The sequence below is a fragment of the Equus quagga genome, chromosome 14 (assembly GCF_021613505.1).
Source record: "Equus quagga isolate Etosha38 chromosome 14, UCLA_HA_Equagga_1.0, whole genome shotgun sequence".
NCBI classification, from domain to species: Eukaryota; Metazoa; Chordata; class Mammalia; order Perissodactyla; family Equidae; genus Equus; species Equus quagga.
The window spans coordinates 30,195,314-30,214,454 of NC_060280.1; the positions used below are offsets into that span (position 1 = coordinate 30,195,314).

At 40.1% G+C, this 19,141-nt stretch overlaps 1 protein-coding gene across 3 annotated transcripts in view; it reads left to right on the forward strand.

Moving 5' to 3' along the window:
* UVRAG (UV radiation resistance associated) overlaps nucleotides 1–19,141 on the forward strand; it is a 305,917-nt gene that overhangs the window by 19,595 nt on the left and 267,181 nt on the right. For 2 of the 3 annotated variants that reach the window (XM_046685391.1, XM_046685393.1), the window contains exons 2-3: nucleotides 9,999–10,116; nucleotides 18,727–18,761. In XM_046685391.1, the coding sequence (XP_046541347.1) occupies nucleotides 9,999–10,116; nucleotides 18,727–18,761 (153 nt within the window). The remainder of the gene's footprint in view (nucleotides 1–9,998; nucleotides 10,117–18,726; nucleotides 18,762–19,141) is intronic. The other variant, XM_046685392.1, reaches the window with a different exon arrangement.

Here is a 19,141-nt window from a genome sequence, read left to right on the forward strand (position 1 = left end):
TTGATTAGTTCTCATTTCCCTTGGGGTCCTTTGACCCCCTTATTTCTTTTATCAGTTTTCTCTTCCTCCTCAACCATTTCCATTATCTAATTAGATTCCCCATTAAGCCCATTTTTTTCTTTAGGCTGCTGCTACTGCTTCTTTTTTGTTTGTTTGTTTGGTTTTTTTTGGTGAGGAAGATTGGCCCTGAGCTAACATCTGTTGCCAATCTTGCTCTTTTTGCTTCAGGAAGATTGTTGCTGAGCTAACGTCTGTGTCCTTCTTCCTCTGTTTTTCATGTGGGACGCTGCCACAGCATGGCTTGATGAGCAGTGTGTACATCTGTGCCTGGGATCCAAACCTGAGAACCCCAGGCTTCCAAAGTGGAGCAGGGGTGCTTAACCACCATGCTACCAGGCTGGCCCTCTTTAGGCTTCTGTATAGTCTTATCCTTTCTTTCTGTTCCTATTGATATCAACTCTAAAAGCTTTTTGTTATGGAAATTTCAACGAATAATGAAATATGTGTATTGAAATGTATGTTGTATGTATCAATATATATTGAAATGCATATGTGTAGGGCTGGGTGTGGGCGTACAGGAACTCTCAGGTACCTGTCACCCAGCTTCAGTAACTCTCAGCTCCCGGCAGATCTTGTTTTATCTATATGCCTGCCTACTTGTCCTCCCTCCCCCCAGTTGCTTTGAAGCAAATTACAGGCATGATATTACTCTTAACACTTGGACCCACGCACAGCTGTCTTCTGTCTTCCGATTTTTATCCTCCAGGTCATCCCATGTAATTCTGTGTCTTTCTTCTTTGGTCTTACATTTTTAAAATAACAGTTCTTCAATAGACACTCACTGAAAGTATACTTTTGCCTCGAATTGGCCTTTTCATGTGCACAAACTCCAGTTCTTTAGTAAGATCACATACTCTGAAAATGGGGGATGGCGTGTTTGTGTCCCCACAGTTCTTAGCGTAGTCTGTGAAGGAAATACCAGCAAGATAGAATAGAAGAATGAAGGGATGGGGGGGAGGATGAGAGAGACACAGAGAATGACTGGATCTGTCACTGCAAAGGCTTGTTTCTTAGAACAAGACTACTCAGAGCAAACATGGAGGGAAAAGGGGCACGTTCGGACCTTCCACCAAGATGGGGGGTGAATAGGGTGGAGAGAAAAAACCCAGAGCCTCAGTGCATGAGAACTGTGGAAAGTTCAGAGAGAGATTTTGTCTTTTCCTGTTGGGAAGCCTGTTGTATAATTTAGTAGTGCGCAGTAAATGACTGAATTAAATTCTACGACGGATTTGAACTTGGGTGAGAGCAGAGTTAATGTCAGAACAAGGGCTTTAGTTTCAACGTTGTGCAATTTGTGTGAGAGAAAGTCCTCAGTTAGGCCAGGAGCTCTGAAGTATCGTATGGGAGATCAGAGCTGGCAGGGCTTGGTTTAAATCTGTGACGTTGGCTCTGGGCACTATTTGCTTGTGTTCGATAGCACCAAGCACTCATTTTAAAGCGTTTTTGTGTTCTTTCAAAACTTTTCAGTGAGTCTTTCAGGTGGGTTCAGAAGATTAGAAAAAATAGGTGATTGAGAGTGCTATAATATAGAAGGGGCTTTTGTGTTTTTTAAAAAGACTGACCTAATTTGTCAAGCTTAAATTTTTGATTCCTTAAGTCAGTGTTTTTATCTCCTGTGGAAATATGGAAAACTAATTTTCTCCCAGGTTTGCTTTTGTCGCCCCTCAAGAAAGTAACTAAAGTAGCAGTAATCTGAGTCACCTGAGACAACCTGGGCCTTAATCCCTCCGTGCCCTTTCCCCTCACCCACGCTGAGAGTAATGCCTGAGCAGAAAAAGAAATGAGTGGAGAATAGGAAAGGGGGGAGGGGTCCAGAACGAGTTTGACTACATTTCCAAACCAAATACTACTTTAAAAAATTATCTCGTAATATTTCTGATTATCTACATCAGGGGTCAGCAGACTGTGGCCAACAGGTACTGGTTTTTATAACAACTGATGACCTAAGGAAGGTTTTTACATTGTTAAAAGATTATAAACAGACAGAAAAAACAAAGAATATGCAGAGACTGGATGTGCCCTGAAAAGCTTAAAATATTTACTCTCTAACCCTTTATAGAACTGGTTGGCCAACCCTTGATCTGTATCATTCACGGTATATAGTAATATTTCTTTATCTGAACGTTTGAACTTTCCTGCTCTGTTGTTTGTGTTCCATATTAGCACTTTATTTAATGGTTATGTAATTTTCCACTTAGGAGTGTACCACAATTTAAGAGTGGTTATTCGGTTTTGCTTTTATAGCCAGTATGGAAATAAGTATATCTGTGCACATTTTCATGACTTGTGGAATTGCTTGGTCAAATATTATATGCAATTTGAAATGTCATAATTGTTGCTAAATTGCCCTCCCTCGAAATTGGACCATTTTATATTTCCCCCAACCTTGTTTTTCTTACTCATATCAACCCTCACAGAGACTAAAATAGTTTGACTGTTTAGTCAGATAGGTCTCTTCATTTTCTATTGCTGAGTAATAGACAAAAAAATTAGTGCCTTAAAACAACATCAGCATTTATTTTGCTCACGAATCTGAAGCTTGGTGGGAACAACTTCTGTGTGCTTTATTTGATGTCATTTCTGGCGTCTCAAAGGCTGGGGCTGAAATGGTCGTGTCCACGTCTGACCATGACTGGGAGCTCAGCTGGGGCTGTGGATGATACCTGCGAAGTCCATTCCATGTGGCTGCTTGGCATCCTCACAGCAGGGTGAGTGGATTCTAAGGAAGGGCATCCTATAGGAGGACCAGGTGATTTTGTGATCTAGCATCAGAAGTCACATAGCGTCATTTCTGCCGTAGTCACAGTGTAACCGAACTCAGTGAGTCGGTCTCTTGGTGAGTGTGGAGCTGAAAAGCACAACCCACGCTGAAGTGGGTGAAGAAAAAGGTTTATTGCTTGCACAAGCAATGGAGAACACCAAGGGTAGCTACTTAACCCTTTCCTTACCTGGTTTCTGGTCACAACAGGCCTGCCCACAGGTAAGGGGGAGGGAACAGAGGCCCCACTCGGTAACAGAGGCCCCACTCGGTAACAGAGGAGCGGCAGCCTCGCACTGAAAGAGAGCATGTGGGATGGGATGTGTTAGTGTAGCCATTCTTTGGAAATGGTGCTCTGCCACGAAGGAGAGTGTTTGTTTTCGTGTGCATATCTTAATTATGAGTTTGACTATAAATCTTTGTGTGTGTTTATCGACCATTTCCATTTCTTTTCCTGTGGGCTGCCTTTTTATATCCTTTGCTCCCTTTTCTACTGGACTATAGGTTATGGATTGTATTACTGACTTGTAATAGCTCTTGTAGATTAAGCAAATTAGACTCAAAATTTGTTTTGAAAATACCTCACTGTGGCCTTGGCAGTCATAAAAGGTGTGTGTGGGATGGTTGTTCAGTTTGGCGATGGTGGGGATTGTGGAGTAATTGTATTTAAGAACCATAGTACTTTTATTTTTAAGCAAGGGGGTACAGGGAAGGAAGGGTGAATGACAGCCATTTCCTCCTCCTTCTGTTGCCCGGCAGCCTCCCCGAATCACTTCTAGCAGGGATGAGGAGGAGATCAAAGACACCTCACTCCTCTGTGGTCGTTATGATGCCTCAAAAGCCAGGAAATTTTAGGTGCCTGTGAGGCAAAGGTAGAACTTGGGAGGAGTGTAGAGCCCTGATGGCATATTTCACTGCCGAAGATTGCTTTGGATTTCTTTTAGCTCTGGGGTGTGATTTGACTAGTTTTTGAGCCTTGCTGTCACCCATGTTGAGGTTCAAAATTGTATCAAGAAAAATGGATTGACCCACCAGAAATGATCATTATCTAAATTGTGAGGATGTTTAACAAATGAAATATTTCTTTGTACTTTGCCATTAAATAATTAGAATGTTACTTTTCCTCTACTAACCCATTATGGGATAAATTCTTAATAAACAGTTACATTATGTGTCTTCTCCCCAGTTGTTATTTTTGACAGTTTTATAGGGATGTGGCTGGTGTTTGTCATTATAGTTCTCATTTTAGGTGTGGTTTGGTCCAGAGACTTAAATTCTGTTGCAGGAGCTGCATTCCACGTCTCTTGACTCTACTCTCTTCCTTGTTGGTTTCATTCTGAGGGTTCACTGTGGTGGAAAGATGGCCGCCAGCATTTCCAGCCCTGTGTCCTTCCAGGTTCAGGGCCAGCGGGGGAGTTAAAAAAGAACTTTCTGGGCTGCCTGGTGGCATTGAGCGTTGAGTTTGCCTGCTCTGCTTTGGCAGCTGAGGGTTTGCAGGTTTGGATCCCAGGCGTGGACTAGCACCGCTAGTCAAGCCACGCTATGGTGGCAACCCGCATAAAATAGAGCAAGATTGACTCACATGTTAGCTCAGCAACGATTTTTCTCAAGTAAAAAGAGGAAGACTGGCAACAGATGTTAGCTCAGGGACAGTCTTCCTCACAAAAAACCAAAAAACAAACAAAAAAAGAACTCTCAATACTTTAATACAATCTCTAGGTCTTCATGGACCCTAATTAAATCATGTGGTGTTGCCAGCGGATGAGATGTGCTGATTAGCTAATCTGAGTCACATGAGCACCCTTGCAGTTGGAGGTGGAGCTAACTCTACAGGAAGTTTATGGATTGATAGTAGAGGAGGGTGGTTCTACAAAGGAAATCCTAAGTTATTGTTTTTTATTTTTATTTATTTAATTTATCTTTTTTTGAGGAAGACTAGCCCTGAGCTAACTACTGCCAATCCTCCTCTTTTTGCTGAGGAAGACTGGCCCTGAGCTAACATCTGTGCTCATCTTCCTCTACTTTATAGCTGGGACGCCTACCACAGCATGGCTTGTCAAGTCATGCCATGTCCGCACCCGGGATCCGAACCAGCGAACTCTGGGCCACCGAAGTGGAATTTGCGCACTTCACTGCTGCGCCACTGGGCCAGCCCCTATTGTTTTGTTTTTTTGGTGAGGAAGATTGGACCTGAGCTGACATCTGTTGCCAATATTGCTCTTTTTGTTTGAGGAAGATTCACCCTGAGCTAACATCTCTGCCGGTCTTCCTCTATTTTGTATGTGGGATGCCGCCACAGCATGGCTTGATGAGCAGTATGTAGTTCTGTGCCTAGGATCCAAACCTACAAACCCTGGGCCACTGAAGCAGAGCATGTGAACTTGAACTGCTACTCCACTGGGCCAGCCCCCCAAGTTGTTTTTTTTTAACCACATGGGTGCTGAACAGGACAAAACAAAAAATGCAAAAGACAAAAAAATTTCTTTTAGACTACTGTTATGTTTTAAAGCCATTTTCTAAGTACATTAGTAGTATTAATAAGAGAAACAACCGTTTTAGGTTCTTTAGAGGCACCGGTTTACAATTATACTAGTGAGTGAGTAATTCTTGTTTTTTCACTAAAGCAAATGTTTCAAATCTACCATGCATGCCCCTTAAGTCTTGTTTCAGAATTTATACTTGAAAGATTTGTAAAAAAGTTAAGGACTTCAGGGTCCTTCTGGCCTTTTGCCCACTGCCGGCATTTCAGGTGGCAGAGCTGTGCTCTGAGTGCATCTGTCACCCCTCCAGGTCAAAGCGGAACAGGAGGTGCTGATTTTATATGTTTGTGAATGCTTTTCAACCTCTATATAGAACGTTTTATAGGTAGTGCTTCAAAGATTTTGAAGCCATGTTAATTGCAACTTAACAATTTGAAGTCCGGTCAGCTTGAGCTTTGGGGTCGGTGTTAGTAGAGCACATCTTGGCTGCCTCGAGCTGCTCCCTTACAATGGTACACAGAGAGCGTTGCTGGTCACCTGGCCAGTGTGGAGCGTTTGAGAACGTTCAAGGAGGTTGCTGGTAAAGAAAACTGTGTGGAATGTTATCTTAAAGGGTAATTCCAAAGTCTGTGTGTAAATTTTAATTACTCAGAATATTTTTACTTTTCTGAGATATTTGAGCCGATTTAAATAATAAGACAGATTTGATTTTAGTTATCTTTAGATGGGCCTTTTGAAGAGCTAATCTGATATTTAATTGTATTTAGACAAGGTGTACAGCAGTGTATTTATGCTAGATGCTGCCACCAGGCCATGAGGTACCGCTGGATGGTGCTCCCCCGTGCAGTTGAAGGCACACGCGTCCTGAGGATGTGCTGGAGTCCAGAAGCCCTGCTGAGCCTTCACCTGCTTTCAGTTCTTAGGGCCCTTCTTAGGTTTGAGGTGCTGTGTGTTCTCCCACTGTCTGGTGGGTGGGTGTCACATCCACCAAGGGTCCCTCAGGATCGTGGCAAGGCCTAGGTCATACCCAGACCTTCTTGACTGGGTTAATTCACTCGGGATTTATTAATTCAATCAAAAACATTTATTCGCTGCCTGCTGTTGCTAGTTACTCATCTAGGTGCTGGAGATACAACTGTAAATAAAATGAAGTCTCTTTTCTCGTAGAACTTATATTCTAGTTGGGTGAGATAGACAAATATCTGGAACTACCCATATTTCCCTGTTAGGTATAATTACATGTTGTTTTGGTCAAGTGTAGATCTTCTGGGGAGCTGAGAACCAGAGAGGGTCCTTTAGGTCGCCCTGATTTTTTTAATACTTCCTTGGATGATAGGGTAATAATTTGAGCGAAGGTGGACGATATATCCTAAAACTGGTGGTAATTTTTAGTATTGTTATATTCAGGACCAGGTGTAGCTGATTTAAACTTTTTCTTATTTGTTTAACTTTATTTTTTGTATATGTAAAACATTTATGTGGTACAGAAGTCACAAGTACATAAACAAGTGTCAGGGAGTCTTGTTTTTGTCTCTTATTTCCTCCAGCCTGTGCTCACCCCCATAGGTCATCATTTTTCTGGGTTTCTGTTTTAACCTTCCAGTGTTCTTTAATTGCATTAAATCTTGGGGGAAGGGGAGGACGGAAGGAGGTGGGAGACTGAAGGAAAGAGGTACATGGGTGGGAAGAGAGGAGAAGAGTTCTGTTTAAGTAATGTTTGTGAAACGTTTTATTGGCACTCTTTTTGTCCCACTTGCATTTCTACTAACTCTGAAAAAAGCAATAACTTTTAAAAAACCGTTCATTTTATTTGGGAATGATTTTAGATTTACAGAAAAGTTGCAAAGATGAGACAGAGAATTCCCTTCATTCAATTTCCCCTAATGTTAACATCTTACATTTGTCAAAACTAAATAGTAACATTGGCACGTTATTGTTGATTAAACTCTGCTTTATTGCAGTTTAGCGTTTTTTAAAAATAATAAGCAGCTTTATGGTAAAATTGGAATGAATGTTCTTAAAGAAGCAGCCAAGGCAGAGGGCACAGGAGGGCTCATGTTCACACTTACGGCCTCTCACCAAGGTTACGGCAGTAATTTGCCTGTGAAGAGGTGATTTCCTTTGTCCATTCCAGCGGCTGGAAGCATCTTGTATTTTAATTAGTCATAATGTAATGAGAATACTTACCATAATGCTTTTGAAATAAAGAAAATAAGGGAAAAGGCAAAAAGTCATACAACCCAAAGTCAGTGCCTCAAGTATAGTTAGTTAATTTGTGGAGGAGTCTTTGTTTTTTTATAAACCTTTTTATAAAGTGCCCTGATGTGGTCAGTTCCATTGTATCCACCTCAGTGGAGGGAAGCGTGGAAATGATAGTGATACGCTGGAAATGCACCCAGATGAGCATTTGTCGATTCCACTGCTGATTTTACAGTCCTGGAGCTTGGAGTCCGAAGGTGCCTTGGAGGTGTTGTGCTAACTTCCTACATAATGCAAAGATCTCTGCAGCAATAGCCGTGCGTCCGTTACAGATTCAGTCTCTGTCCAAGCCCTGCATACTGCTTCTAAGGCAGTCAGTTCCATTAGCATTATGTTTGTGGTATAATTATTCTCCTGAGTTGAAGGATAGGTCATTATTGCTCTGTCCTCTTTAGCAACAGAGGAATGTAAAGACGAAATTATATCTGTATTAGTTAGGTAGGTGTAGATAGAGGTGTGTAGGTGCCTACGTGTATAGGTATGACCCCTTTGCTCTCTCTCTGCTTTCTTTCCTTCCTTCTTTGGAGGTATCCCTCTCATTTATTATTTACTATTTTGTTTCTTTGTTTATATTTGGTTCTTTAGAAATGTTAGGATGAAGAGATGAATAATGATAATGAGCATTCCTGACCTCGTAGGTTTGTTATGAAGATTAAATAAGATCACATGTATGAAGTGTTCAGCATAGTACATGGCACACAGTAAGTGTTTAATGAATGCTAACAGTGTAGTGATGGCGATGGTCTCTGTCACCCAGTCTCTTCCTCCTAGATTAATAGGGAAGATAACTGTAAACAACTACGCATAATACAACAAGGCTGAATGAAGCGGTGTGGTGGAGATGGAAGCAAAGCTCTTCTTATTTATTCTAATAAGGAAGCAGCCAGTTTCAGTGAGAGAATCAGGAAGGAGGACGCTTCTCTCCTTAACTTTGAAATAGAAATAGGATCTCCTTAAAGAGAAGGATATTCTAGATTGAGGGGCTAGCATTAGCCAAAGCATGGAGCTAGGACGAGGGGTTAGGTGTGTGGAAGATCCGGTGGGAAGTCAGGACAGGATACAGAGAGGTCGGAGTGCACAGGGCTTTGAAAGCGATAATGGGAAGTTGGTACTTTATGCTCGAGGCTTTGGGTAATATTTTCAGGTCTTTGAATAGAGGACCAAGATTGTGATCTTACAGCAAAATGGATGTCATTATTGTATATAGACAATTAGTGGTTCTTGTCAATTAAAAATTTTGACTGAGAGGGCTAATGAGAAATGTATAATAGAAGGAAGTAGTTGCTGTAATCCAGGGTGTGAAATGGAAACTGTTGGCAGATTGTGGAAAAACGAGTCTTTTAGCGTAAGCCCTAGGAACTTCTTGTAAATACTTTGGGGACTTTTCATACTTAGAGGATTAAACGTATTTGTTAGACAATAACCTTCTCTCTGAAAGAATCTTAGTCTCTAGATTGGGAAGAAGGATGGGGTTGGCATGTGCGTGGAAAGAAAGCACTGTTCTTTTCTGGCTGACTGTGCGTGTAATTAAGATGAATTTAGCTCAAGAGAGCGGGCTGCCCTTCAGCCTGCAGGGAGGGCTTTAAGCATAAGCATATTTTAAAACTGAGCGCTTGGTTTCTATTTTTATGTCTCTGAAAATAATGATCCGACACAAGGAACTAGCTTTAGGGAATGAATCTGATGCGCCAGGCTTCAGCGTCGCCAACATTTTCTCTTTTCGATAGGAGGGATTTGGTTCCCCCTTAAGTTGCCTTGTATTTTTGTTGATTTCTACTGTTGCTCATGGAGCTTTTTGCCTTTTCAACACTTGTAACTCCGGATAATTTGTGCGTCCTACTTGGAGAAATTTTTGGTAAGGAAGTCTGATTAGGAAAGAGATTGGTTGGCTGCTGGTCAAGTGAGAATTTAATTTCAGCTCACAACAGTTGGGTTATTGGAGTGACCAGTGAGTTATTGTTTTTGCTTTTTGCCTTTGGTTTCTTTTCCTGGTTGTACAGATTATCTAGCATCTAGACTAAACTAGCAGTGGGGGCATGTGTCTGTGATACCTGCTTCTTTTCTCTTGGTATGGGTTGGACTTTGCATGTCTACAGCATCCTTCTGAAAGGAACAAAGCAAAGTACTACTTAGTCCATCTTCCAGGAAATACTGATCCTCTTCTAAGGTGTATAGCACTTCTATAACATTTATGCTTTGTGAAAGTGTTTCGTATCTTGTCATTTTGTGCTCACAACCACCTTGTAAATGAGGTAGGGCAGGTAGAATTCCTGTTTGACAGAGGGGATGCTGAGGCATAAATAAGGGGCTGAGTTAGGGTTGCTGGCTCAACAAATAAATGATGGGGACAGTTTACTATATTTCCTTTTTGAATGGTAACTTGCAGAAAATTTTATAGGAGGAAAAAGCTGAATGCCGCTCTTTTTGTTCTTATTTTTTAGCGGCGTCTTAGACATCTTCGGAACATCGCTGCCCGGAACATTGTTAATAGAAATGGCCATCAGCTCCTTGATACCTACTTCACACTTCACTTGTGTAACACTGAGAAGATATATAAAGGTAAGGGGATCTGTGGACTTGCTACCCACAGATGGTTACATCTCAGTTTTATTATTTTTTTTGTGAGGAAGATTGGCCCTGAGCTAACATCTATTTGAGGAAGATTGTCCCTGAGCTAATAGCTGTGCCTGTCTTCCTCCACTTTGTATGTGGGATGCTGCCACAGTGTGGCTTGATGAGCAGTGTGTAGATCCGCGCCCAGGATCCAAACCCATGAACCCTGGGCTGCCAAATCAGAGTGTGTGATCTTAACCACTATGCCAGTGGCCTGGCCCCACCACTCTTTCTCTTTTTGCTGAGGACGATTGTCACTGGGCTAACATCTGTGCCAGTCTTCCTCCACTTTGTACGTGGGATGCCAGCATAGCATGGCTTGATGAGTGGTGTGTAGGTCCACGCCCAGGATGTGAACCGGCAAACCCCAGGCTGCTGAAGTGGAGCATGGGAACTTAACCATGACACTACCTGGCCAGCCCTGTCATTTTTATTCTTTTTTAGCACAAGTGATTCTCAGTGCTTCTTGCTATTATTGTTTATTGGAAAGCTAAATTGTCATGCTGTCTGAAAATATTTCATGAGATGTTGTTATATATATTAAAGAAACATAGCTTTTAGATAGTTCTTTCAGATTAACTGAGCCTTACATTGTTTGTCATTCCTTTGTGAATGTTAGCTATTCACCTCTTTATTCCAGTAGCTGTCTTTTAAAATCGATCATATGAGTCTGGTATGCAGTACTAATTTGCTTTTCTTTAAAATATAATAGATTTCTTTAATATTATGGTGAAATTGGGACCTAGTACGTTTCTTCTTGTATCTGTAATTCCTAGGGTATACATGGTCATTTTGTAGAAGAATTGCATGATTTCTTTGAATTCAGTTTCCCATATTGAAATGTGGATTCTTTCGTAAGTGACAGTTCTAAAAACAGACCAAATATTTGTTTCAAAATCACAAGCATCTTTTGAATACGTATTGGATGGAAGGGAGTTTGGTATAATCAGGTGATTTATGTCTGATGGTGTAAGAGAGGAAGTGTGGTATGATGACAGGAGTATTAGACTAGGATTGAAAATACATAATGCTGGTTCTCGCTCAGCTGTTTACCAGCTCTGGGACTTTGGAGAAAGATCATGACTTTTTGAACCTCACTTTTTCCATTTGTAAAGCAGAGAGAATGAGGTTTCATGAAGTCTGCAAGACAGATTTTTATGAGGAGCCACTGAGATAAGGGATAGCATTTGGTAAGATGTGATTAAAAGTCTGTGTTAACAAAAGGTGGTGTTATTTTAATAAGCGGTACTAAGGACTCATTTGAAAAATTCAAATGACACTTTATCTTTTTGGTTTTAATTGCTTTTGAAAATTTATTAAATCAGTAGCTGTTTAACAACTTTTTTCTTTTTTAAAATTTTAATACCACTATATGCTCATTATAAAATTGTCAGGAGTTAATTAGAGTCGAATCCTCCCCAATGTAAATAGCATTAAAATAATTTTTAAGGATGAAAAAAAGTACTCTAAATACTTCTGTTTTCACATAATTTTGTTTCGTTCTTATTTTTCCTTCTAACCATTGCTTATTTTAAAAACACAGTTGTGTTAATCTGAATTATTAATGCTAGCTACTATAACAAATACCATAAATCTCACTGGTTTAACATCATACATTTCTTACATGTGGTCTGCCGGTGCAGGTGGTTTTTTTTTTTTTTTAAGATTGGCACCTGGGCTAACAACTGTTGCCAATCTTCCCTTTTTTTTTTTTCCTGCTTTATCTCCCCAAACCATCCCCCCGTATACAGTTGTATATCCTAGCTGCAGGTCCTTCTAGTTGTGGGACGTGGGACGCCGCCTCAACATGGCCTGACGAGCGGTGCCATGTCCGCGCCCAGGATCCGAACCCTGGGCCGCCGCAGCGAAGCGTGTGAACTTAATCACTTGGCCACGGAGCCGGCCCCTGCAGGTGGTCTTGGTCAGGTCCTGCCTTGGCAGCGTCCTCTCAGTGGTGGCTCGGGTGGCCAGGCTCCGTCTCTCTTGCCATGCCGCTGTTGTAAGCACGTGGCCTCTGGCCCGGCAGGAGGGAGAGGTTATTTGAGGGAGGTTTCTTCATGGAAATGGCCCACATCAATTCCGTCACATTCTGTTAGACAAAAATCAGTTGTGTTGTCCTTTTTAAATGAAAAAGGGACTTCTTAGGTGTCTCTTCCTCTGTGCCCAGATGGAAAATGAAACAGTTTGGACATGATTTGTCCTAAGCGTATAAGCATTTTTGCAGACCTTAATCCATTTGGTCTACTGCTCACTGATTGGTTTCAGCAATGTGATGATAGTGCCAGAGTATTTGAGATTTTGGATAGGTTCCTATATGATCTGGCCTGGATTGTCTTCATAGAACTTCCTTGCTCTGGTGTTCTCTCTGATAACAGTAATTAACAGAGTACTTAGTACATTTTAGGTATTTGCTGAATGATAGCAATTATTATTAGAATTGTAATGTTAATAATATAATAGTAGTTTGTAAAAAAAAGTAGTCGTGCAGCTGATTGATGACCGTGATGTAAAAACTTGTCTGAGAGATACGATGAAAGCAAAGTGATTTTTTTTTTTTAAAGATTTTATTTTTCCTTTCTCTCCCCAAAGCCCCCCAGTACATAGTTGTGTATTTTTAGTTGTGGGTCCTTCTAGTTGTGGCATATGGGACGCCACCTCAGCATGGCTTGATGAGCAGTGCCATGTCCGCACCCAGGATCCGAACCAGCAAAACCCTGGGCCACCGAAGTGGAGCGCACGAACTTAACCACTTGGCCACGGGGCTGGTCCTAAAGTGATTTTTTTTATTTGTTCTTGTTTTTGCTTTTTGTCTCCTTCTAGCTCAGATTACATCTTCAGCTTAAAAGTTATCATAGACTGCTTCTTGAAGTTATCTCAATAAAATGATGATTGACACAGTCATCATTTGATTGTGACAAACCACGGGGAAGTCTAGTGTCTGGTAGTGGTAATGAGCCTGTCACTAACTGGCCAGCCCTTTGGCTATGGCATTTAGTTCCCCTTTTGAGCTTTAGTTAATTTATCTCTAAAACGAGAGGACTGATGATTTCTGAGACTTCCTCCTGCTCCAAAATGTCATGGTTGAATTAAGTTTATTCGTGGTCTTCTTTTTGGGTCCATATGTTGGGCTCTATAGCTTTGAACTAGCGTAGGAAGAGCCCAGAAGCTCTTTCCGTAGTAAACCTAGTTAATACCACCTTATCTTATTAGCCATGTGATGACAAACACGAATATTCATTTCATGATCATTATGTGGCCCTTGGTGTAGGATGACCACAGTAGAAGGCCAATTGGCTCTTCCCACAAAACCACCTGTACCACCTGCTTAGTGGTGGTGTTTCTTAGTTTTAAAAGAAAGATTTTTTTTGTTGGAAGAATATCTGAAATGTTGATTTCTAAGTTATTCTTTTATTTCAGCAGAATTCACAGCATATCCTAAGAAGCTATGTGTGAATTTTTTTGGATTTTGACATCTTGTAGTGCTCTTAGGAGGCCGTCTGCTTGTTAGGTGGTTCAAATCAAAACACCAGTTGTCACATCCCCAGAGAGCAAAGCCTTGTGTTAATGCGTGAGGGCCTAGGTTCCAATTCTGGTTCTCTCTTATATTTGGAATATTGATAAAATCAAGTTTGTTCTTCAGCCATAGTTATTTTCTCACCCGTGAGATATGAGTGTCTGTCCTCTCCTGAAATCCTAACCAGCTATATTGAATACATCAGATGATGAATATAATCCAGTTTGGATTATAATAATCCAATTGGTGGTCCAGTTTGGTGAGAAATAATCCAGTTTGGTGATCTCACCCAAGTCTCATAGTTTAAATAGCATTTATCACTTTCACAACTCGCAAATTGTATCTTTAGCTTGGCTCTCCCCTCTGAACTAATGCTCCTGTGTCCAGTTGCTTACTCTGCATCTCTCTTTGGAGTTTAGTAGGTAGCTTAAACTTGGTATATTTAAAACTGAGTTTCCGCTGTCCAATCTGTGTTCTTCCTTCTCTCAGAAAATGTCAGCTCCATCATTCCATTTCCTTGGCCAAAAACGTTGGAATCATCCTGGATTGTTCTCTTTTATATCTCACATCCAATCTTTCAGCAAATACTTTTGGCTCTTATTATCAAAAATATATCTATAATCTTGGGGTTGGCCTGGTTGTGTAGTGGTTAAGTTTATGCTCTCTGTTTTGGCGGCCTGAGGTTTTTGGGTTCAAATCCCAGGCATAGACCTACATACTGCTCATCAAGCCGTGCTGTGGTGGCATCCCACACATAAAATAGGGAAACTTTGGCACAGATGCTAGCTCAGGGCCAATCTTCCTCACCAAAAACAAAAACAAAAACAAAAAACAACCCAACACAACACTATATCTGTATCTGTAATCTAATCACTTCTTACTATCTCCAAACCACTATCATCTCTTGCCTGAATTGTTGAAGTAGACTTCTAACAGGTTTGCCTGCCCATGCACCCTCTGCAGTATGTTCTCAACCAAGATCCTATTAAAATGAAAGTGAGATCATGTTATTCCTCTCCTCAAAACCCTCCAGTGGCTTCCCATCCCATTCAGAGTAAAAGCTAAAATCCCTCTGGTTTCCTAGAAGGCCTGTCATGATCTGGCTCTCTGTCACTGCTTGGAGCTCCTCTCCCCCTCCTCCTCCAGTTCTGTGTTCCGGCCGCACTGGACTTCTTGCCGTTCCTTGAGTACCTTGAGTTTACTTCGCTTTGAAGACCTGGGCACTCTTTGCTCCTGACACCACATGACTGGCTTTTCCGTCTTCTCTCAGGTCTTTACTCCGAATGTTTTCTTAGAGAGACTCTCCTTGATCGCTGAGTAACCCTCTTCAAAATTGTGGCTGTTCTCCTCCTGTCCTTTTGTGCTTTATTTTTCTCCACAGTACTTAACATGAGCTGACATACTGTTGTTTATTTGGTCAATGTGCGTCCCTCTCCGCTGGAGTAGAAGCCCCATGAGGGCAGAAGTGTTTAGGTCAGTTTTGTTCACTGTACTGTCTCCAGTGCTTGGAACAACGCTTGGCACATACTAAGTCCTCAAATTTATTTTTTTCATTTAATTCTTTAAAAGCTAATGTAGTCCGTGGAATATATAAAGGTTTATATTAAAGTCTTCTTTTCACCTGCCCCATCTCTCCTTAGTCTTCCACCCCACCGTGGTAACCACGGTTGCTCGTTTCTTGTTTATCTTCCCTGAGATTCTTTATGCAAATACAAGTAAAAATAGTTCCAAGCTATATATATTTCCATGCCTTGCATTTTTCGCTTAATATGTCTTAGATGTTTTTCCATATGAGTTCATAGAGAGCTTCCCAGATTTTCAGCACAGTTTTGCATTGAGTAGATGTACCATAAAGTGTTTGAATAGCTCCCATTGGTAGGCATTTATAGGTTGTTCCAGTCTTTTGCTGTACACACAGTACTACATTGAGTAACTTTGTTTGTTATGTTGTGTGAGTGCTGGTATAGCTATAGTATAGGGGAAAATTCCAAGAAGTGGAAGTACAATGAGAGTGTGTAATTCTAGTTTTGGTAAATATTGCAAAATTGTCCTAGTTTACATTTCCACTTGCTATATATGGGTTCCTTTTTACGCACAGCCTTACCAACAGACTCTGCAATGAAACGTTTGAATTTTTTGCCAATCTGATAGGTGAAAAACAGTTTTATAGTATAGTTTAAGTTTGTTTTTCTTCTGTGATGCGTGAGATTGAGGTACTGAGAAAGCGTTTGTTGAATGAGTGGAATGCTGCATCAGAGCCGCGTGGCGCCCCGGGACCGTGCTCTGCAGTCTGCTTGCCTCGATTCTTTAGGTCTTGGCGTGCATAGAGGAGCACTGAAGTCTCATGGTCCCTTTCAGTAGAAATAGGTCTTGGATGATATCTTTTTGAAAATTTACTTGTCAAGTAGTGTTGCTCCAATTGGATTAATAAAAATTAATAGAATTGTATGAATAAAAATTAGAGTTTATAAAGAGTGTTTAATTCACTGTTTCATGTGGGCTTCACAACAACCCTGTTATTTTCCAGGTGTCTTTCTCCTTTGAAAGGTGAAGGAACTATGGCCCAAGAAGGTTAATTGACTTGTCCAGGGTCAAACTTACACGTGATGGATTGGGGACCGGAACTACTTTTGACTTTAAATTCTCCTAAGTTCACTATTCTGTTTTGTACCGTGCTGCTAGTTTCATTGGCAGTATTTTAGATGTAACAGAACGATAGGCAGTGTCGGCCCACGTTTGGCATGTTAGAAGTTACCTTAGACTTGGCGATCTCTTTCCACACCGTAAGGCTCCTCTGTCGGCCTCTCTCCGCTTGAATTAGCAAGCGCATTTTGAGGGTCTGATGGAGAAGGCAGATTGCTCAGGTTCATTTGTACACAGTCAGGCAGTCAGCAACGTTTTGGAAGAAATAATGATACTATTCCTCTTCTCAGTGCTAGGGATATTTCTTTTGGGAACTGTTTAATTTGGGCACTTTGCATATTAAGTTGAGGAATTCTCTCTCAAAAGAAAAAAGGAGTATTTTATTATTTTTTTCACAGATTTTAAAAGTAATATATACTTGCAAAAATTTAAACAATGCAAAAATGTATTAAGAATGAAGTGAAAGTGCCTTGTTATAAAAATGGTACTTTTTTTAGCCCTTTGTCTTTTTTTCCCTAAAAATATATATGGTACATATAAATTAGAATATATGTATGTATACACATTCATACATGTACACATACGTTTATACAGTTAATTTATGGTTGGAATAATTAGTTAACCATTTGGCAAAAAAGTGAAAAGGATAATAGTTAGGATTGCCCAGTGTTGGGGAGAAAGGTATTTTCATAAGTGGGATTGTAAATTGGTACAATATTTTTAGAGAATAATTTGGCAATATCTATCAAATTCCAACTATATTTTCTTTTTCTCTTGCAATTTTACTTCTAAAAGTTATCCTATAGATTCAAATGTCTCAGGATATATATCTTTAAAAGATTGTTTGTAACATTACTTGAAATATCTAAAACTTAGCAGTAACTTAAAGATCATCAGTGCGAGATTTCCTTTAAAAACGCTTAGAATGATCTCTTTTCTTATTTAAAATAATTGCTCAAAATAGAAAAATTAGAAAACTGCCAAGCAAAAAATAAAAATGAGCAGCCTAATTCTGTCACCTGAGATAAGCATTGTTAACGTAGTTATAAAAATTTGGATCCTGTCATAAATTCTCTTAAAACCTGTTCTTTTAACTGAATACACTGTGACTGTCTTGCCACAAAACGGAATAATTATCTTCATCTTTTTTTTTTTTTTTTTCCCTTAAGGAAGACAAGCATAGATTAATGTAGATGGTGTGTTTGTCAAGAAGTACTTTAACCAAGAGTTTGCCCGGAAGAGTGTTGTGTCCGGGTCTGCTTGTCCTTGACTGCTTGATGACTCCCAGGCTGCAGTCGTTGCTGGACCACTTTGACAAGTTCCACTGTATCTGAGTTTCATCTATACTTTACTACTTAATATATTAATATATTTTTTTAAGTTCATTATTTTTAAACTTATGTCTAAGCATCATCTGTGAAATTGTTCATTCGATAAAAAAGTATTTATCAAGCATCTGCCCTGTGCCTGGAATGGTCTTGCTTGCTGAGGAGACAGCAGTTGTACGAAACAACACTACTGCTCTTTATGGAGCTTGCAGTTAGGGTTTGAATGTATGAGATACAAATTTCAATACATTAGAAAAAAGTAAAGTTCACCCATGTATCACCTACAATCATCTGAAGTACCAGTGGTCCGTGCATCACCTTTGGGAGATACAGCCCCATAGCAGCTTGAGGATACAGGGGTCCTTGTGGGCTCTGCAGAGACAAAGCATCGTGGAGCGGCCTTCAGCAGGGGCAGCAGAGGGAATGTGGGGGGCGGGTGCTGGGAGTGTCTGAACTTCTGACACATTTCCCTCTTTTGATCGTGTCTTCAGGTTTTGTAGCATTTACAGCATATACGAAGGTTTGTAGAATCGTGAAATTTTGATGCTTAGTCTAATTCTCGAAGTTGTCTAATGAAAAATGGGCCCAAGGAAGTTAAAGAGACAGACTGTTAATGATAGGTAGAGCCAGCACTTAGGTTACATGGTTACTAGATCGATATTCATTCCGTACACTACAATGGATAATCATTGGAGATATTTGAGAAAAACAGAGTATATGGAATCAGTTTTAGAGAGTGGCAGTAGGCAAGGGAGAAGAAAGTCTGAGTTTTTAAGGGCTCAGGTTTGAATATGGGGTAAAAGTAGCCAGTAAGGTTAAATCTAAATTAAGGTTAAACTAAATTAAATCTTAACAGGTTTTGGCCTTTCTTTACTAATATTTTTCCCTTTAAAACACTTTTATTTAATCTTTATTTCTGTTTTATTTTTTGCAGATAAAGATATAGAGAGAATAGATTCCTTGAAAATGTTTTAAATGTTTGCTGAACACATGTTAAAAAATTTACAGGATTAAGAGTTGATGAGCTTGTTTTCTTCCATATCACTTATTGTTCTTTTTCTTTTTTTCCAGAATTTTATAGAAGTGAAGTGATTAAGAATTCCTTGGTAAGTTTGCTTTCTGACAGGTACATAGGACTAAGCCTATAACTCCTGTTTCAGAAATGCTGACATATAAAATAAGTTCAAGTTCACTTCTGGCGTTATGGTATTTCTGCTTTTAGATCTTATGCTCAGTTATTGCTTACATCTTCGTTGATTTGTTCATTGCTGTATCTCTGGTGCTTAGAACATGCCTGGCACAAGTAAGTGCTTGATAAATATTTGCTGAATGAACTGATTTTTTCTGTTAAAAACTTTAGCGTTCTTTCAACTCAAATTCTATAATTCTATCACTTCTATTTGCTATAGAGGTTTTTGATCATTTGACTTACGAAACATAATAAATGATATCTTTGTTTAGATATAGTTCTTAAGGATTTTATTTC